The following is a 22,603-nucleotide window of genomic DNA, read 5'->3' on the forward strand; positions in this document are numbered from 1 at the left end:
TTTAAGATTGCTTTGGAAATGATTTAAATGTTTCTTTTTTCGGAGGGTTTCTGTGAGGGAATGCTAATAAAAGGCCACGTCACAGCAGCTCAGTTGGATCAAAGTCCTTTATGTCGGTTGTTTTTTAGCTGTTAAAAAAAATTGTCTTAGTAGTGTGATTTGGATTGTCATCCTGCTGCGTTGATCATGTGATCTTGAGTACCAAATAATAGCGGGACATCCTTCATGGTTTTCTATAGTGAGCAAAATTCATGTCTGTATGAGTTCCTGCCAGTCGTCCAGCACCTGAAGTAAGCAGCAGCCCCAATGCTGGAGTACCTGGAACTAATATTGATAGTTACTGTTAATACATTATCTAAGGAGGGAAGTCAGGTTTCAAATGGGGAAAAGGTTGGTTTGTGTAACTCTGTTTGACTAAATAAGCTATTCATTAAAAAAAATGTTCATTTGATTAAAAAAAAAGAAGTTGACTGATGATCTGAAATGTTTTTTATAAAAGAAATCTGAAGGGCTTTATATTTCTATTGGCATACAAATATGTTTTTCTTTATTACCCTGTTAAAGTCTGTTTCATCCCTTTTTTAGGGCTACTATTCTTTTATTATATATTTTTATATTATTAACAGTATTATTAGAGCTTTCAATAATTAATTTGCTTATTTTTTATTCTAAAGTATTGCAGCGGTTGAGCAGTCGATAATTTCTGTCTGCCTTCACGGATTCAACTCTGTTGTTTCGGCAATGTTGGTATCCCACTGCAAAGCTTCATCTGATAGTGCTCAACACGCCAGTACATCCTTTTGATTTTACATTACATAACTTTTTATAACATTTTAAACAATGTACCGATCAGGTTTATACTACAAAACTGTTTCTTTTGTAAAACCAAAGTCCATCAAAAAGAAATGGCTTTACATTTTTTCACATCAGACCTAAAATAAACATGTATTTTTATTGGGCTTTTTATAAAGTAGATCATCATTCAATTATGCAACGAGCAATTATCAAACCGTTGTTAAAAAAGAGCCACTTAGACAAGTTCCTACTTCCGAATTATTGGCCAAACTCAAACATCTTCATCTGTAAGATTCATGAAAAAGTTGATTTTTTAGCAGCTGAACAACTTGCTAACAATGACCATCAGTCAGGTTCTTGTACTCACCAAAGCAGAGAAACTGCTCTTGTGTTGAAGGTGTGGAAGAACCATAGTGTTGGTATTATTGGGCCTTAATGATGCATTGGAAACTGTTAATCACTTCTTCTATTAGAGCATCTGAAAAACTCTGTTGGCCCTCCTGGTATAGCACTGGACTGGTTTAAAACTAAAAGATGGGGACTTTTTTAGATCAGTAGGTAACTTTACATCAGAGACGAAAAAAATCAAATGCAGTGTTTCCCAAGGGTTCATCTCAGTGTCCCTTTTGTTAATTATTCAGATGCTTCCCCTACCTTGAATCTTAACAAACAACATAAGATTACACTTTGAATAGAATAGACCTTTTATTGTCATTACTTTGTCACAAGTACAAAGCAACAAAATTCACTCTGCATTTAACCCATTTCATTGGGGGAGCAGTTGGCTGCCATAGTGCGGTGGAGCAGTGTGGGGTTAAGGGTCTTGCTCAGGGACCCAGAGCTGCAGTCCATGGGAGTGGGGCTTAACCTCAGAACCTCTGGAGTCCAAGCACAATGCCCAAACCACTATGCCACCATCACCCCACCCCACCCCTGAGTAAATGCATAGAAGAAAATCAACATATGCATGAGGCAACATTTTTCTTTAGCTAAATCAAGACAAGACTGAAATTGTGTTTTTTGGACGTAAAGAAGAGCGTTCAAAAGTTAGCACACAGCTAGACAGAAAGGTTGCACACAGCTAGTTATTCCGGCTAGAAACCACCAATCAGGCTCTAACTCTGGGTGTAGTGATCGACTCAGACCATAACAAAGTCGGAATTCTATCACCTAAACAACATCTCCAGGATTAATGGACTAATATGTCAGCAGGACCTGGTATAACCAAGGCTACATTCACAGTGCAGGCCTTGATACTCAATTCCGATTTTTTTTGCGTTGCCGTTCACATTTCCAAATATATGCGCCTTGTATGTGATCTCCTTTGTAAACTGCATTCGTACACCTTAAGTGTCCCACATGCCCAGTAGAGGACGGAATGACCTCACTAGCCAGCGTGCTGCTTGTTTATGGAAGTAAACATGGGTGTAATGCTGGAGCGATTCTAGCGATCTTTCCAAGCCTAAAAACCTCAATCTTTTCAAGATGGTTTAAAAATATACTGCTGTCCGCATCATTGCCTGCCATGGTGTTTGTTTTTGTTGCTGCTTCTGCGTAGCAAGAAGCAGAATAGTGACCTATATTGGATATTAATTGCGTTCAGGTCGGATGAATGCAACCTGCCTATTCAGACACGGGTCGCGTTTGAAAAGATCAGATTCGTATCGGATTCAAGACCACAGAGCCAAGTGGTCTGGGTCGCATTGGAAAGAATCGGATCTGTGTTGTTCAGACTGCCATGAAAAGATTGGATCCAGGTCTTATGTGGGCAAAAATTCCGCTCAAACCTCTCAGGTCTCCTGGGTCAAATCTACTCTGTATGTATCGAACCAGAACCAAACAAAGAGAAGAACACTTTAGTTTTTAAAAATTAAAATTGCTGCATTCCTAAAGTTTCTTTCAATCGAGATTAAAAACATACTGTAAAAATTCAAAAAATATCCACTGGACTTGGTTTTCAAGATTTGAAGACGTTTCGCCACCTCTCCAGGAAGCTTTCTCAATTCAAATGTCTGGATCCGCAGTGAGTTTGAGTCTTATATAGACAACGCCTTGTATCGCTTGGAAACATGCAATGGAAACCGATGAATGGGTCGTTAGTTCCATCGTTAGCCTGTAATATCTGAACCTGTCTGTGATTCTGGGGGGTCGGTCGTTAAAGGGGGGATTGTCATTAAGGGGGGGATTGTCTCCTGTAATACCTGTAATACGACCCATTCATCGGTTTCCATTGCATGTTTCCAAGCGATACAAGGCGTTGTCTATATAAGACTCAAACTCACTGCGGATCCAGACATTTGAATTGAGAAAGCTTCCTGGAGAGGTGGCGAAATGTCTTCAAATCTTGAAAACCAAGTCCAGTGGATATTTTTTGAATTTTTACGGAATGACTATGACCTGGATGACTGAGAACCTTCATCAGCGATTAAAAACAAAGTTTTTTTTAGAGTAAACTTTGACTTTGCCTTTTTAACTTTAATAAAAGCATTCAGTCTGTTGTTTTATGATTATTTTAATCCTTTATTCTTATTCTCTTTAATTGTTTGTGTTGCTTTTGTACCCCTGGGCTGTACTTTCCTTTTTCTTCTCATTCATAGCACGTTGAATTGTCTTAAAACAGAAATTTGATGCGTAAATAAACCTTCCTTGCCTCACAGGTGTTATGTCATTGTCAACATTTTAAGTTGACGTGTATTTTATTCAAAGCATGGTGCAGTCAATGAAATTTTCAGTTCCAGCATTAGTAATTTCCAGCATCAGGAAGCTTAGTTTTATAGGAAGTGGGACATTCCTGCGGAGCTTCTTCTGTTTTTTGTTTTGTTTTTAAATCATTAACAGCCAATGTGCTGATGCTCCCTGTGCCAGCTGTGAACGGAAGCACGTTACACTATTTAGAGGAAGAAAATGTTAGTTTCTGCAGCTTATCTTCTACCTCTGATTTAAACCTCTGTTTATATTTATCTTTATAATGATGGATTTGCATTATAACTAAAAGTCTGTATAAATTTTTTTTTTTTTTGCGAAGGCGGTAGACGTTGGCCTGGCTGACCGGCCCTCGGCAGTGTGTGTGTGACGGAAGCCAGCCCATCTGTTATTGCAGGCAGAGAGCTGTGATCCCGTATGCACTAGCCCTCTGTTGCAGATTGGCAGTGACATTTCATCAGCACAGGTGGCCTAGTCATGACACGCACATGAGAAATCAAAGTCAAGAAATGCACGGTGGAGGGCTGACCTCTGGATCAAGTAACCAGCTGCTGCAGCTTCACCTGTTGGGACAAAATACAGTTAAAAAAAAACAGTTATATATTACATTTAGATTGCCAGATATTCTTTTTAACAATCTGCACATACTTTCATAAATTCCTTAAGTTGACTTTCAAAAAAGAAATTATATGAATTTGTTCAAATGTTTCAGCTGTACATGAGACCCTCAGTGTCATAGTGAGAAAATAATGGCATCTGATGAACTTAAACCACACCAATATGGCCATCTGATTTAACATTTAATCAATAAACTGATTATTTGTTACTGATATCTACAACATAATTTTTTCCCTGTTAAAACTGAGTTACAGATATTTGTAACTGCTGTATTTATTAAACAGAATGATGGTAGAGATATCTTATATCGAAATTCATAGTAGTTACAATTACTTTACCACCAGTCAATAAAACATTATAGATATAGATAATGGTAATATAGATAATGGATTTTAAACGTAGAATCAGATTGCCATACATTCATGTTGCTATATATCATATCTTCTAATTTTCTCTGCTGATCAGATGTCTTGTTTTAATTGTTTCTCTATCATGTAGCTAGTAAGAATAAAAAATAACAATGACGAGCAATGTTTTAAGAAATTTTTTCTTTGAAAATTGACTTAAAAATTTGGTTCGGGTGCGAGTCCTGTGACTTTAGGCTTAAAACAAAGCAGACTGGTGAGAAGAATCTGTAACAGAACCTATTCGACTAAGATAATATAAAGGATTCACAGATTATGGTATAACACCAGACATTTTATTACCTGAAAAAAGGACAAGTGAGGATTTCTTTATAGAGGTAAGAGCACCATGGCTTTAGCTCACCAGATGAGCAGTATGAAGCGAACACTGTGATGTGGGAGGTCTCTAGGCTGCAGCCATACCTATTCAAAAATAATTATACATTTATATTTATATTTATTTTACATACAGATCAAAGCATATACAAATTGTACACCTCAAGTTTGCACAACTAAACAAACTTAATTATTCTGAGTAGACTTTGATTAATGGCGATAAGGTTTTTTTTTGGGGGGAACCAGGCATTAGTGCTCATAGACTTGCAGGGAGCAAGTCTTTTTTCTCTTAAATTGCTCTTCTGATTTGATTATATTGTTGATAAGACAATATTTTACTATTAATCATGAAATACCTAATATACAACCTGAAAAGTTTAAGATCTGAGTGGAGTAATAATGTTTGAATCTTTAAGCAACAAGCAAATCAAATAATTCCACCTTAACATCCAGTAACATTGAAAGCTTTCTTTTAGTTGTAAGAGCAACCTTCCGCAGAGTGCAGCCTGGATGCACCTGTTACCAAAAAGTCATCCAATGAGGTCACATTGATGTGTATATGCCTCCATCACTTTCAATTAATTAACTTTAATGTGCGGACTCATCTTAGATAATTAAAGCATATTTCATCTAACCATTCACTTATTTGTGACGAGTATAAACACCAGGTTGGTCAGAATTGAGCTCTGTTCACTTAAAGTCGTGTTTGAAATCAATGTTGCATTTTACAGTGTAGCTTCGTAACAGTCGGATTAAAACTAAGTTTTTAGTATTGTAATTATGTAGATGATCCAGATACTTTGCTCAGTTACTAATGAGACAAAGGTTTTAAAATGGCAAAGTTTCACAGTCCCATTAAAATGCTTTGTTTCAGTTACTGTTTCAGTTTCTAAGGATAGAGCACTTCCTTATTTTTTGCTGAAAGGTTTCACGAAGCAGCTTAGCTGATCAGTGGCTTCGCTCATGATGAAAGTTTTGGTTTTCCTGATGGCTGATTCATTAAAAAAACCCTTGTGTTTATTCAGCTGCACACTATATTGGGCTTTTCCCTGCATTGTATATTTGTGAATTTCAGTTGTATGAAAGAAAGAAGTTATAGTTCAATTCTAAGTGATTCAAACAAACTTGTTTGTTCTCATGTGCTCGTGAAATGTCATCAGGCCCAGCCCTATTACAGTTCCAATTCACAAGATCACAAGACCAAAAATGGACAAAATACCCGGATGTTGTTCTTGCCCTTGTTCAATAAAAGTACGATTCAAGATCATTTGGGGCTAGAATATTATACTTTTAAGCGTCACTATCTGGTCCATTTACCGATTTTAATGCATAATAAAAAAAAAACATTTCCAAAGTTGAGTGGACCGCGGCAAACAGCGGACCTCCGAGGGTAAAGGCAGGCAGGGCTGACCGCAGCCCGTCTGCAGCAGCCCTCTCTCTGCATAGCGGTGTGCGAAGGACCGTTGGCTCTGATGTCAATTATTTTGTTTTATTTGGCAAAATGTTAATTTGATTTGTGTTTATCTAAATGTGTTAGTTATTATTCCCCCACTAAATGAAAAAAGTAATAATTTGTTATTAAATAGAGACTATTGATAACAGGAGGGGAAATTAAGCTGTAGACGAGCCGGGCATGTGGTGACGTTACGAGTACGCTTCTGTTCCAATTGATCGAGATTTATGCTGCGTGCTCCCGTTCTCCCCAAGTCCACACTTTCCTGTGTTCTTCTCATGAACATACTTGGCGAGGACACGAGTTTGTACTCGCATTCTTGTGAATTGAGAAACGGCCACAGCCAGGGTTAACCTTAGCCCGTCTGCATCACCCCAGTCACGGCATAGCTGTGTTTGAGGTACCACTGGCTCTGATGGCGATTTATTTATTTTTTTTTGTGTTTTTTTATTTTATTTGGCACAATGTTCATTTGATTTGTGTTTATCTGATTGTGTTAACTAGACTATTATTAACGAAAGGTGAAATGCAGCTCCAGAAGAGGCGAGTGAATTTTTGAGCTACGAAATCTTTGAGTTTGGAAAGCCTACTTACCATCACGGTAATCTGTAGCTCCCTGGACATATTCTTTATCACCTTGAAGAATATTTATTGCTAAACCACTATACAACATTTATAGTATTTCCGGTCAAAAACATGTTAGAGTAAACTGGATCTCTCTAAGGACCTCGTTAAGAAGGCAGAGTCTTCCATAAAACATCCTTTATTGTGTTGACTTTTCAGTAATGGACTATTTTGTAATTGTAAGCCTGAGTTAGCACTGTTTCAACACACTGATAGGGCCTGCAGAGTGTTTGGTGTTTGAGGTATAGGATGGTTTTGAAAGGGAGTTTCCATGTAGGGTTTAGCCAACCATTATTTTTTCCTTCTTGCTGTTTTACAGCAATTTTAAATGTGTTGTAATACTATCAGTTAAAGGATCTCACAAGAAGAATCCTGTTAATTGCTTCCATGAGAGACAAATCCTCTTTCTGTATTCTGTCAGCTCTGATGACAGGATTTTTGTGCACATCATGGCTAAGCTGTCATTTTGGACATAAAACAATGTCTAAGCAGCTTACTTTGTCTTTAAATCCCTGTATCCCGTATGTTTTCAAGGGTAAGCTGATGTAGAATAAAGCTGAACCGAGCTTTTAATCTTAATAAAGATGTTGTATTCACAATCTTAGCTGCTTTTAGTCATCTGTCCCTCATCTTATTTTGGTTATATTAACTTAACTTTTATGCTAAGTTCAAAAATACATCCTTGAAATTGTGGTTTTCAAGTACATATTTTGTTGTTAATTTAAAGTTAAATACCTACAAAACATTACAACTGTGCACAAAGTTGCAGTAAGAGCCATTTCTACTTTTCAAAACATGTTTATTTGACCAAACCAAAGCTTGCCATGACCAACTGGATTGCTTTTTTTGTTTCTGTTGACATTTAATAGCCTTCCCGGTGCTAAGCCACTAGGTGCTAGAAAAGCAACAACGTATTTGGACAAAGACATGGCTGATTAAACGTTGGTACTACAGTCTGTCAATTTTACAGAAAGAACTCCATTTCACTCACACCCCAACATGCTTTTGTGCTTTCATCTGAGAGGAAGATGAAGAAGAAGAATCTTTGTTTGCTCCCGCCAACTGAGCGATTTGCCCACGACGGCCGACCGAATTTCAAACATGTTTGATTTTCTCCCGACCTTATTGATTCTTGATCAGGAGTTGGTCGTGAGAGGCTAAGCGCCCCTTGTTATCCCCTGTACAAAACATGATGCACGATCAGGCTGAAAGTCGGCCCGATCGAAAAATTAGACTGGAAAATCGACACGAAAAGGGCAAAAAATCGTACAGTGTAAGCCAGGCTTTATAGATGTTGTCCTTTTCCATGATCATTCTACAAATCAGCAGCACTTTCCCAACAATAGTCAAATCACATATGCCAAATCTGTCACTATGGATATGCATTATCTGGGTGGTTTCTGCACCTCTACTATCACTTTTTAACATTACTTTATGGAGGGAATCACCATCATCAATGCTGTCATATGAACATTGGAGGATTGAGGTCACTCCTTTGGTTTCTTCGCTCCTGGTATTGCAAGGTCTTGGCATCAGTGGGAACTCCAAGGCTAAGTGGGGCATACAGCTTCCTTATGGCAGAAGATGTAGCAAAGACTCCACAAAGACCATACATTTTCTGGCTGATATTTGACATTTACTGTATGTTAAGTGTCGTGGAAATGGACCTTGCAATTCTTTTTGAACACAAAAGATGTCATGTCAGAGATGGCATTGATGATAGTTCACATTACTTTTCTGTACCGCCATCGTTTTCTTACCCTTTGTACAGAATAAGCTTCATTTTTTTCTTTTGTGCTAAGTCATTTGTAGTTGTAGGAACATCCAACAACTGTTGGTTGTGCTGTTGGTTATAGATTCTGATTTTTTTTCTCCAACTTTTGCCAATTATATGTTCTCCGCTGGCTACTAAATAGCAACTTCAAAGTTATAAATCATGGTGATTGTTTGGTCAGTTGGAAGTAGATTTGTATATCATGTCTTCTTTTTTTCAATTTGATTTAACAAGCTAAACAAATAGGCAGGCAGGCATAAATTAGGTTCCCCTGGTTGTTTAAAACGTGTAGGTTTTGTTGGAAGAATTACTAAGTTAATAGCCATAAGGATTCTAAATTTGATGCCACATAGAAAGGCATTCCTGACATTTTTCATTTCTTGTATGATTTGACACCTAATTTTGTACACATAAGTCAAAAAAACTAGTGCAAGTACATGAATAAAAGGTTTCAAAACGTCGTATGAGATTAATGGGTTTAATTAGATTATCACGGTCCTCAGCAGAAGTTCGTTGCTGTACTGCTGACTCAAGCTTCCATATCCTGTAAATGCTGCTTCCTTTTACTATTATTTTCTGTCTCTAGCTCTTAGCAATCTTCTGCATTCATTTGGGACCAATAGTGCATTTTGTTATGGGTTTGAAACGAGAGCCCTTGGATCTCTTTTGTTGTGACAAGGCTTAGGCCTCTTTTACTATATTTCCTAATTTTGGTTGTTCAGAATGACTGAAATTATTTATATTTATTTAATTCCACTTATAACTATTTAGTTTTTGTTGCTTTTGGTATGATTAAACTAATTCTGTATGACCTGATTAAAACATTTAGTGCCACCTTCTTGCAATGCTTTGCAGGAAGTTTGACATTAGAAAGAAATCATGGCAAAAACCTCCAACAAGAAAAACGGGGAAACAATAATCTCATGTATTTATTAAATGTGTGTTCTTTTCTTATTGTTTTTGCAATGTATTGAACTAGATATTTCCCTTTTGAGCTGATTGCTCAGCCTGCCTCTGATTGGCTTTATTGTTGCTTTGACATTTAACCTTCCAGAACAATAAGATTAATAGATGTTACATTTGATCACTGATGCACTTTATCAAATGGAAAATGTTCCTTTAAAAAATGTTTAAAAAAATTTTTTTTCTTCCATTTTTAAAATCCAAAGTGATTTTTTTTTTTTTTTTAAGTAGAGAACAACAATCTTTCAGTTTGGTATATAGACAATTTCCTGATTCACATATTTTATAAAAAACCTGAACTGACCGTTATTTTTTTCTTTCTTTTTTATGGTTTAATGAGAGCAGTGGGCTTTACGCTGACCTGCAGGGCTTTAAACTTGGGTTTGAATGACGACAAAGCCATTCTAAAGCGCATATCAAGGTGCTCATTAGTGAGCATGGATCGATATTTATTTTTGATTTTGTTCATGGTGGAGAATCCTGCTTCACAGCAGCAGGTTGAGCCAAACATGCTTGAAAAGCATGTTTGGTCCGGCCAGGTCAGGATCCGCTATTGCAATCGCACCAAACAGGAAACAGAACAGCGAGAAGATCCGGTTTGTCAAATTAAAATATAGTAACAACAGATCTGTAACTACAAATTAGAGCATAATTCTTATATATTCAAAGAACTAACTTCATAAATGTTTTAAATCAGGTTGGGTCCGGATTAGCCAGCAGGTGCTCTAATCCGTGACCTCTGGTTTAAAGACTTGTTGCTCCTAATTTATTTAAACCTCTGAAAAGAATTCAATACATCTTTTTTCACTTTAATATCCTCTCCTTGCAATAATTAATCAGAAATAATGCTGATGAAGATTCCCCGTCATCCAGGTCATAGTCATTCCAAAAAAAGGAAATTAAAAACAACCCAAGGACTTTGTTTCCAAGTTTGAAGACAAAACCAAGGTTTTGTTGGGCTACTGTATAAAACCTTGAACTCAACGCTAATCCTGACATTTTGAATTGAAGAAGCTTCCCTTTAATTTTCTTTTTTTTGGAATCAGAAATAATGTTAGTATTCCTAACAGACCTAAAACAGAAAAGTGGAATCTGATTTAATATCACTTAGAAAGGAATAGGTGATGTGATCTTTTTTTAAGTTTCTTTAGATATATATATATATATATATATATATATATATATATATATATATATATATATATATATATATATATATATATATATATATATATATATATATATATATATATATATTATATTATCAAAAAAAAAAAGTCTTAGTCTCATGGCGTTTGGCTACAGTTTAAGGTTTGTCTTTAAGTGTTCACAAATGTTTCTTTTTTCTTTCTACAAGAGTGGTTTATTTTAAACCTTTTATTTTTTCCCTATTTTCAAACTTCCAGTTGGTGTTGCTTGTTTCGCTGTGAGTTTGGTACAAAGCCAAAAGGGGCTCAACAGCACCTGTGGATCCTGTTTAAGATGTCAGTGCAAATGTGTCTGTGTGTTTGTGGCAGGTCAGGGCTTGATAAAAGCAGCGGGATGCAGCAGTCAAGTCCAGCTGCTCTCTGCAGAAGTAAGCCATGACACATAGCGAGGCCTTCAGTGAAACATCCGCCAGCCAACAGAACTCTGCTCGAAAATAAATGAGACATATGGCATGTTTTTTTTTGAGTCCCTCGACAATAGCTTACAGTTGTGCGTAGGCTGTGCAAAAGTGCTCACAGGTTGGAGGATTACCTTGTATAAAAGTAGTGGTATGGATCTATATGGCATCATGTGTATTTGATAGATGATAAATAAAAGGCATATGAAGGCGATTTTATGTCACTTATCTTTTAATCCTGTTTTACTGCAGTTATATTGTATTTCTAACAGGTTTCTTGTGCTTCTACCTTCGTCTTTCTTATAGTCACCCCTGATCTGTTCCCTGAAACAACACTGGTACCGTCGGTCCCGGCGATACCCTCTGCACGATCCGCCTCCGCCTCTCACAAGGCCCGGAGGCGCAGCAGCGCAGGGGACTGTGCTGCCAGGCCTCGGCCTTTGCCTTCAGCCTGCAGGCCAGGCCCTAAAAGAGGCAGCATGGAAGTGGGCATGCGTGTGGTGCGCGGCCTTGACTGGAAGTGGGGAAACCAAGACGACGGCGAGGGGCACGTGGGCACCGTGGTGGAGATCGGACGGCAGGGGAGCACGACAACTCCAGACAAGACGGTGGTAGTTCAGTGGGACAGCGGCACACGAACCAACTACCGTACAGGATACCAGGGTGCCTACGACCTGCTGCTGTATGACAATGCTCAGATTGGTAAGCACTGAAAATCAGGATGTATTGAAATGTAAATTTAGGGTTAAGGTATTTCCAGTTTTTACCCATGATGCTTTGCAATCATGACAATTTTTCTTAAGCTTGTGTCTCTCATTTTGAACTGCTTTTAGTATCTTATATGACCAGTTAGCATTGCTAACAGTGCTTAAGCAGCAAATCTTGTGGTTATTCTTTAGACAGTCTAGGTGCTTACCTTTGCTCCTAGACTTCCAAAAGGCTGCCAACCTTTCTAAATCCAGCCTGTTTCACTGCACAGATAAAAACCGCTTACTTGGTTGTGCTGTTTAGCATTATTCTGAAAGGTTGGTTACCTATTGATAGTCCTGCTCTCTCTCACCCTCTCGCAGCATAATTAAACAACAGCTTTGTCTTTAAATGTAAAAAGTAAAAAAGAAACTTCTAGATTTCTCTTTCCTTTGACTTTTTTTCTTAACACCTTACTAACAGGAATAAATATTGACTTCCCCCAGTAAGAGCTACCACATCAAAGAGTGCTCTCTGTGTGACCCTGTTAAGTAAAATAATGTTTTTGCTGTTTGGAACAATGTCCGATTTTTAAGTCTGTCTTCAGGTTAGGTCATTTAGAAGTTAGACAATCGTGGTCTTCAAACTATTTCTGTGCATCATCATAAATGGGTTATGTTTTATATCTTTAACGAACATGGCTAGCATCCAACTGAAATGTAAAAGAAAGTCCCTTGTTCTGTTATTTATTTACTGAGATGATCAGTGTTTGTGTTTAGTCCGACTTATTCCTGTTTGTTAGTCATCATCTGGGCTCTCAAAGCCTTTGGAGAACTCATTTTGATAGTTCTTGTCATCACCCCTCCAGTTTTATTTGGGGAACACACAAACACACACACACACACATATACACACACACACACACCCACACACACACACACATGCTCTTTCTGCCGTCGTAGTGAGGATCATGTGTTGACTCCCATTTACTTCTATTGATTTTCACTCATTTTCAACCATTTCTAAAGCCAGGGTGCCATTCCGAACTTAGTCCCGCCCACAATGTGGTCGGGAAGTTCGGTCTGGCATTGCTCAATAGTAGCGCCAGTATGCTAGCACAATATCTGGCGGGCCAATCAAATTGTCAGGGCGGGCTTTATACGATGATGGACAGATGATCAACAGTAACGTAATCAACCACGTCACCAAAGTGCGCTTGGGTGACAACAAAAATGGCTGCCGCTGGATAGTTGAGGTGTGTAGATTCTGCTATTAGGTCTGTTCTAGAAGATATCGACAGCAAATTAATTTTAAAAGAGGAACAGAGAAACGCGATCAAGGCTCATCTTCTTATTCTATTCGTGCAACTACACGCTTTGATTTTTGTTGACAACAACTATGCCTCGCTTAACATACGTCACACACTCTGTTGCTCTTATTGGTTGTAGGTCTATCCAATTGAGTGCAAAGGCATTTTTTTTCCTGGTTCGTTCGAAACACGCCCCATAATCCAAGCTCTATGGAGCAGTATCAGACTCATATTCTGACTAGAATTGAGTAGGACTACGTCAGGCTACCCTTTCTATGCCCTAACCCTAAAACTAACTTAAACCTAACCATTACCCATGCATATTGACACCTTAGCCCTAAACCTAACCATTAGCAAAATAGCTTTTGAGGACCTGCAAAATGTCCTAACCTTGCAACAATTGGTCTTCAATTTGATGGTGAAATTGGAAAAATGGTCCTCTCTCTAAGGGCTAGACAGGTACACACACACCCACATCAACATACGCTCTCACTAAAGCAAGTCATTAGCATTTTGCTCCATTTAAAGCAACATCTTTCTGCCTCAGAAGCTCATTTAGTTAATTGAAATACAAAAAAGAGGTCATGCCACTGGGAGTATTTTATCGAGCTTTTTGAACCTTTTTTGTTCTTCATTACCTCTGGCATTGTTTATTGTTATAATTCACAAATTTAATGTTAATGATTTTACCATTTTTTTGGGACTTTTTATTGTATACCGCATAAAATTTAAAAAAATAAAGCTTAATTTTTTATTTTTTTTTAAAGAAAAGGAAAGACAAATGTCAGTCTACTTGTTCTGTTTGCAGGGGTCCGTCATTCCAATATCATCTGCGATAGCTGCAAGAAGCATGGAATCATGGGAATGCGATGGAAGTGCAAAGTGTGCTTCGACTACGACCTGTGCACCCAGTGTTACATGAACAACAAACACGACCTCAGTCATCCGTTTGAACGTTATGAGACGGCCCATTCTCAGCCGTGAGTACTCCATCGCTTAGATTATATTACCTGCTTGAAATAAAGAGGGAAGGAGGAAATTTGAGTTTTCTATATGCATATTTTGAAGTATTTCATTAGCAAAACTTGATGGAAACAGCTAAATTTAAATAAACAAACTTAGTTGATATTTGATTGTTTTGAAGAAACAAATAAATGGCCTATAGAGGAGATGGAAACACGTTGGTCGAACAAGTTGACATAGTAAATACTTAACTCACATGGCCAGTCAGCTTTAACTGCTGCCCATCCTGAATGCAAGCAGTAAAAAAATCTACTTCTCTCTAATCATCCCTGGATGTCATGAACCATTGCTAATACTAGTTGACATGATAAAGTAACACTGCAACAAGTCATTAAAACCTTGGTCCATTTCTGATTTATTGTTAAGCGTTAGCTTGCTAACTCTATTTGCTGTTTATTACAAATGTATGACCACGTTACACTCTGCTTCACCGTCTTAGCGACATTTTTCTTCTTTTTTGACAATTTAAAGGCTTGTTTAAAATTCCCATGAATTGTAGGGACTGTTGACTACACTTGATTTTTTGTCATTCAAAAATCCACAAAAACTTAAACGGATTAACCCCTAGAACCCTACGGACCCACCGGTGGGTCCAGCTGCTACGTGACCTCGTAATTTTAACAAACCCCCAGTATTGATGTAAAAAACACATTTGGCACAGTTTGGTGACATTTTTGGATAAATGTGCCAAAATGGCCCCTCCACCTAAGAAATTTCTCACTAATACCATTCTAAAATAAATATGATTCATCTGATTGAGTCCAAATTTGGTATATTTTTACACAACATTTAGATTTAAAAGTCTGTACTACTTTTTTGTGCTGTAAATAATATTTTGGTAGTGTTTTGCAATGTTTATTTCAAAGAAAATTTTGGCGAGGTTCAAAAAATGCCAAATATTTTGTATTTTGTCCCTAATATTTCAGGCAGGGTCAAAGCTACAATGGTGCTGACACCAGAAAACCATTCTATGACATCTTACCTTTACAGAGGTACCAAAAGTTTCTTCTTAAATCTAATAGCTTTGAGGCTATAAGTTATTTACTTTTGTGTTTTTTGTCAGGCAGAAATTTATTTATACCCCCTGAGGGTGTAAGAGGTTAAGACCTGAACTTTATTATTTTATCCTAAGCAAAAGGTTTTTACTCATTTTATAACAAATTGTAAGGACTATGAGGGCCACTGAGAACTAGGAGTTTAAGTCTTAATTAAAGCGGCTTCACAGTTCAAACATAATTAAACAGGCTGATTAACTCATTACTGATTACTAATTAATTCAACTTTTGCTGTCTGTGAAATATGTGACTAATTACTCACTAGTTATCACATGTACTAGCAACTGGTTTACCCCTTGCTCACACTGGCTCCGGTGCAGTTACCGAGCCGACGGAGACCGCAACTCCCGCACACCCCCTCTCACACCGCCCTTTTGACTACGGTGCGGTGCGGCTCTGGCAACAGGTCCGGAGATTTAACTCGCGAGAACAGAAGTTCACTTGAGTTCACGTAACTTCACGCGATAACACGGCCCAAATAAGGATATTTGCAAGAGCTCGTTGCGGAGGGCTCCGGCACGCCGCAAGGATAGCTTTCTTGCGGAATTTAGTGTCTCGGTAACCGCAGCCGGACAGCTCAGCAGCCGGTGAGAGAGGTTTACGTCTTTTTAATGACTTGGAATCACTGCGGCGCCGCACCCACCGCACCGCAACGGTAAGACCGGAGTCGGTGTGAGCCTGGGGTTAGGGATGTTGATATACATCCTTTTATTATTTATGTTGTAGTTTGGAATGCTAGAGAATGTTTGATAAAAACAGAGAAGAACAGTCAACAGCTTCAGGTATGAGAACAATTGAACCATTTATTATTAACCAATGAGTTTCATAAACTTTAATAGAAGCACAGTTTTTTCAGCGTGATAGTAATGAATATTTTAGATGCTGGTTGATATTCTCCAATATTTTTGTTTTTGCTGATATTGAACTGATAATTGATCAATATCGGATCAGGTCATCCCTCCATAATATCTTTAAACAGAGAAAAGGCAGGGATTTGATTTATACAAGAACCGTTTGAATATTAGTTCATTTTACCCCAATTAACCCAGAAGCCAGACAGTTATAACACATTCAGACCTGCAGCTGATTACAATACGCCTCGTGCTAATTTAGTATTAATTAAAAGTAGATCAATGCATTTTGTGTCAACCCCCTGTTCTTTTTTTTAATATATGCCCTCCCCAGCTTTCAGCTGCTAGTTGGAGTTAGATTTGTTTCTCATTAGTTGAAAGATTATCCCTTCATCTAATGAAGCAGTTTGTAAAGATGTCTCCTATATCTAATTATAGATGTCTAATCATGTTAAGTGCATAGTAAAGATTCTTTATAATGAGCATAATATATGCTCTACTCAAACGCAAGGCTTCAGCCAGGAAGACCTCCTCCACTAATGAAACATGCTTCAAGATTGTTACGCTCCTTTAAACTAAGCATGATGAGTTATAACTAACCTTATGAGAGTTTATATTAGGGCTGCAGCTAACGATAATTTTGATTTTAATAGTAATCAATTGTTGTGCCAGCTTACCAGAAGATTTTGAGTATATTAAATAACTACAACAAGAAGTTAAGTTAATTAATAGGTCATTAAAATCAAGGGTAAAGCTAGTTATTTATCATCAGTTAAATGATTATAACTGAAATTTGCTTACTGCCCAGGGTTTTAGCCCCTTTCCTAAAAGGTTAGATTCCTGAATCCGCCTGTTAAAAATCCAGTTGTCTTTCACCAATTTAGTAATTTAGGCTAATTTAGTAACGTTATTAATCTCCAACCAACTAAATGTATCTCTGTTTATTTGGATGATACTGAAAGAAAATTGAATCCAGCCTGAGTGATAAATCATTCACTGTGTAAAACAAACACAAAAGACCACGGGTTAAAATACAGTAGTACCTTTATTAGCTACAACCACACGGTATTATATCTAATAACTTAGCAAACACTAAACACTACTGAAAATAAGCAAAATTGAAGAAATAAAAAGGGAAGATGGATTTAAGAGTCCATTCAAAGTCTGAGTGATGTTTGAAATTTGAGGCTTAATGCATTTGAAAGTGTCCTTTGTAATAGCAGCAGATAAATGTAAATAAACCCTGTCACACAGATGTTAACCGCAGTCAGAACAGTGAAGTTTCATTCAGTTTATGGTGAAAAATTAATAAACTCAGGAATGCATTAAACTAGGATGAAGCTCAAAGACCCGTCAGCTTAGCTGGCCCCAGGGGTTCTGGTCGGGTCCAACTGAAACAAAGGGAGGTTTAGCTCCCGATGTAGCAGTTGGCTTCAGCAATACGTGACTCGTTCGGTCTGTAGTGGGCATTAGCATTCAGTTAAACCTTTAAAAACTATCAGCAGTTGTATCAGAAAGCTTATTTCAATTAAAACACCAACAGGGCTATCTATTCTACCCAAGCAGAGCACTTATTAAGCATCAGATGGAAAGGAGGGGGAAGGAGGAGGTTACTGTTTTTGGTTCGGTGGAGGGAAGGCCTTTGGCTCGGTCCGGTTTTCTGCAGACCCGCCTTTGGTCCAGTCCATCCATCCAATCGCAGCTCAAAGAGATTTGGATCAATCCGATGCAACAATAAGAGGCGATTTGCAAGAGGGTTAATTTTAAACTTACTGTAGCATGGGGCATCTCCCGTTTTAGCTACGGTGGTTAGCTTGGAGCAGCAGCTTCTAGCAGCACTTCGGCGCTGCTCCGTCCCTCTGTCTCAGGCGGTCACAGTCCGGCGGCTTCTAACGGCTCCTTTGGCGAACAGCAATCGGGGCCCCCGTTGTTCGGCAGTTAGCATATAGGGATTAGCTCTCCTTACACTGCGTTCACTAGGTTTGAATCGCAGGAAGAGTAAAAACACTGCGATCAGCTTTTTCTAAATCGCAGGAAAATAAAAAACACGGTGCTCAGCCTCTTCTGAATCGCAGGAAAAGGGTATTCTGACTCCCTTACAAGCGCAGACTTCTCTAGAGGGATTTGGTTGTTAAGTGGCATAGCCTTCAGCTGGAAGCGCTTTTATCTAGCCTCTAGCGGCACAGGGCCACCGGCAAAATAGGACGCTAATATTGGAAGCTAGTGTTTGTAAAACCTATGCTGGAGTGGTGGGTCTTCAATGCGGTGTAGTTACGTTACTTGAGCGACAATGGATCCCAACGCAATTATTTTTATAAAAAATATTACACAAAGGTTTTTACATATTTTAAACCAGGTGAAACTAGAACTTTTCCACTTAAAGAGTTCTGGATGGAGCATATTAACAGACAAAGGTTTTATTTTTTCAGTTTTGTTATAGTTATTGCTCTAAGTGGGTTGATCTGTCAGCTAAAGTCATGTTTTAGAATCTTTATACTACATTTAACAATTACTTGATTACTAAATACGTTTTTTTTTTTTTTTATAATTGATTAATCACCTTTAATCCTGCTAACTGTTTCTAGCCCTAGTATAGAGAACTGTTGGTGTAAAAAACACTAATGCCATGATAGGAGCAAAGAAACAGGACTTCCAAGATCCAACTCCTTATATTTAGATTAACACTAATAATAGATCATATAAAGCTTATGTTTAATGCATGAGTATTGCTCTAACTTGTTCTATTGGAATCCAATACTATGTATTTTGGTGTATTATAAAAAAATTTGAGGTGCCTTTAGGAGTTAAATAGGAGCATTGCTTTTAAAACAATGGAAAATACAATAATAAAGGATAGAAATCTCTAAATCCTGCATTTATTCTTTTCTTAAAACTTTACATTACTTTTGCATAAAAAGCCTAAATCTCCAGATTAACACTACTGATGTATATTTAGCTTGGCAGTTAAAAAATTATTTAGAAATTATTTTTGGTATTGGTTATTTTTTGGGCAGTACATACTCTCAAGTACTTCTGTTCGTATGGCAGTTTTGACGAAGCACATGTGGCCTAGATTTGTCTAAATGTTTAGTGAGCTGACTGCAAGTGTCCTGTGAACCCAGATTTACTCGAGTGAGTTGTCCCTTTAGAATCTTCTCTTCTGCATCAGTTCACAGTAACGCTCCAAACGGCTCGCGGCGCTGTCTGAATGTCAGCTGGATGGCCTGTTCTCATTTAACCGGGGTGATATGTGTGACCCAGATTTCTTCTAGAGTTTAGGCTGGTCCAGGTCCAGCACGGCAGCCTGCTGCCTAATGAATGCTGCAAATAGGTGTAGGAATCGTGACTCACTGCTCTTTTCAATGTGACCCGAGTCATCCGGTTTGTTGTTTTTCCTTTTTTAGTTTGTTTTTACCCCTCAAGTGGTTGGAGCTCAACTGTTATGAGCCAGGAAGAAAACACTAAATAAATAACTAGAGGAGCCGTGTCACTGGTATTTATAAAATAGAAATTATAAATCTAAGTTTTTTTTAGGCTTTTTTGAAGAAAAAAAAAGCAATCTGTATATGTTTTTGCACAGCTCTCTTATTTCTTTTTACTGTTGTTTCCTGATAGCCAGGGAGGGACATTTGGCATCTAAACACTTAAGACACCTAGGTTAACTCTAAGAAAATATAAGGATTTGTCTCCAACAAATATTATGAACCAGCTGGAGGACATTTAATATCTTTATCATGAAACATAATCTATCATATTCAAAGAGTCACATAACCAAAGCTTTGATCAGAGCTAAATTAAGGGGACATAGATTATGATTAGTGGCAGGACTCAGTTGAGTTAATTACAGGTTCTGTAAATAATTAATCTCATTTTGATCGAAAATATATAAAAAAACTCCATATTGACTAAATAATAACCTTTTTGTTCAAAACATCTTTTGCTGATGTATTTTATAAAAAAAAAAAAACATATGACCACAACAACACATGAATTTATTGTTTTTAATCCATTATTTAGGTTAATCGACCGTCTGATTGGTCAAAAATTTTAGTCTTTTATTTATGTTTTTTATACACACGGATATTTTATGCAACCTCTTTGATGTGGTGCTTCTTTAGAAGTGTGAATATTACATTAATGTTTATTATAACACAATTCCTGCCACTCAATTTTAGTAATATACATAAATATATATATAGATATATATATATATATATATATATATATATATATATATAACCTAAAAGAATAAAATACTACCATTAAGAGTTTAACTTTTGCTTTAAACTGAAGTTTAAGTTCACGTTCTCCAAAGATTTGTTGTACTTAGTGCTTAGTACTTTAGGATGTATTAAAAAAATTTGATTAAATGCGTTACCTTTTTGAGCATGTTAAAATCTGTATAGATAATTAATTGAGATTAATGTCTTAACATTATAGCCCCAATTGTATTACAAAGTTTGTTTATGATTTTATAGAATTGCATAAATTACAGTTAAGAAATTAGGATTATGATACTTGGCTAGAATAAAAAAAAAATTGGCAAATGGGCAATGTTTTATGTACAGCTCTAGGATATGATTTATTAAATGGGTTGGGAAGAGACATAGAAAAATAAAAACTGAAAAAATCACAGGTATAAATTGGGACTACAGGTTGGCCAAAAGGTTAAATGATCTGAGCTCTGTTTTTCAAGGGTCCCATACCCACAAAACGGTGCCTGAAACTTGCTTATGTCCCTTTTACACAAAGGTTGTGATCTGTAAAATAAATAAATAAAAGATTGATGGGTAACTTTTAGTCCTAGCTGCCACTTTGGCCCATGCCTACTCTCATTATAGAGACGCAAATGATGCAGCGGTACATAGAAGCTAAATTATTTTTTTATAAACATTTTTGTAGTTTTTAGTCTTCTATATTTACCTCCGCCAAGGAGGGGATTATTTTTAGTCAAGTTTGTTTGTCTTTCTGTCTGTGTGTGTACAGGATAACTTGAACAGTTATGAAAGGATTTTAATCAATATTTTGCGTGAATGAAGAGGATTAGAGCAGAACAAACACCAGAGGCTACAGAAACACATGCTGTAGCTTATTTATAAACTTATGAAAGGATTTTAAGGAAACTGATGCTAAAGGTGCCTTATGCAAAGGAACAATCCATTCAAATTCCGTAATTATCCATATTCAGTTATGATTCGGTAATGATCTTGCTCCATATGGATTTGCTGCTTAGCGGAGGTCTGTGCTCTCCCAGTGCTTTTCTAGTTTCTTATGTTTTTCTTCTGCTACTCTTTATGCTCCATCCAGAACACTGGTCTCTCTTCAGTCTTTGTTTACAATCTCATAAAAAACGTGTTTATAAAATCAGCGTTGATATGCACAATTTAGTTGATGAATTGTTTGTCTTATACCAGATTGTTAAAACAACAGTTTCCTTCTTTTTCTTTTCTATAAATCAAAGTTAGTTTCTTCCTGATTGCACATCATTTCACCAGTTATAGACTTAGCAATTTATCCACAATTATATTGATTTGAAGAAAAATCCTCTTTTTAAGCACTGGAACTTATTGGGATACTGGAACAACATCACATGAAAGTCACTTCTCGTCCGATAAACCAACCAGCCAAACAGTGAGGAGTATGTGTTCTCTGACTTACACACAATGCGTCTTTATTTTTAGGCCACATTGACCCAAATTTCTTAGACAGCATTTCTAAAGACTGATTTATACTCCAGCAATCATGAGACACACCGCTGTGCCCAGACTTATTTAAGGAAACCAAGCGCTGTTAAGAAAGACTGCTTTTATATGAATATATGTGATAGTTTAGGAGCAAATTAGTGGATTTGTAGATTAAAAACAGGCCTTGGAAACTTTTCTTAGAGTCCTGATGGTGTAATGAGTTTCAGCATCATAAACATGGTGTGAGATCTGAGCCGGATGTGCTGTTGATAGGTGTTCCATTGTAATTACATCAGATTTAAATGGATCAGCATGCTTCCATTCCAAGATGTTCGGATTAAGAATTTCTACTTCCTAGAAGATATGCAGGGCGTAACGAGAAACAACTCATGACCAGATTTAGTAAGAGGACAAAGTGACAATGGCAAAGCATCTTTATTTCCTCTCTTCAGTGTTTATTTCTTTCTTTTATGTCACACATATACAGTATATCTGTCTGTCTGTTTACACACATATAAAAGTTTTATTAATTGTTCTGGGAGCTCTTGGAGTGATCCATTATCCTCAGTTAGATCCCTTTGTTTGCCAGGGTTGTTGCACATCTATGTTGGAGCAGGACAATTTGTCTAGGAGCATATGCATGGACCATATGTTTATAAGAAGCCGGGTTGGTCTGCAGCTAGTTAATCGGCTCTTCCTTACACAAACAACACACATG

General features: G+C 37.2%; 1 protein-coding gene across 1 annotated transcript in view; it reads left to right on the plus strand.

Annotated features, from left to right (window-relative positions):
• mib2 (MIB E3 ubiquitin protein ligase 2) overlaps positions 1 to 22,603 on the plus strand; it is a 59,924-nt gene that overhangs the window by 857 nt on the left and 36,464 nt on the right. The window contains exons 2-3 of the mRNA XM_038298512.1: positions 11,583 to 11,978; positions 14,081 to 14,252. Coding sequence (XP_038154440.1) covers positions 11,583 to 11,978; positions 14,081 to 14,252 — 568 coding nt within the window. The remainder of the gene's footprint in view (positions 1 to 11,582; positions 11,979 to 14,080; positions 14,253 to 22,603) is intronic.

Source organism: Cyprinodon tularosa, unplaced genomic scaffold (assembly GCF_016077235.1).
Source record: "Cyprinodon tularosa strain WSP-4 unplaced genomic scaffold, ASM1607723v1 ctg409, whole genome shotgun sequence".
Classification (NCBI taxonomy): Eukaryota; Metazoa; Chordata; class Actinopteri; order Cyprinodontiformes; family Cyprinodontidae; genus Cyprinodon; species Cyprinodon tularosa.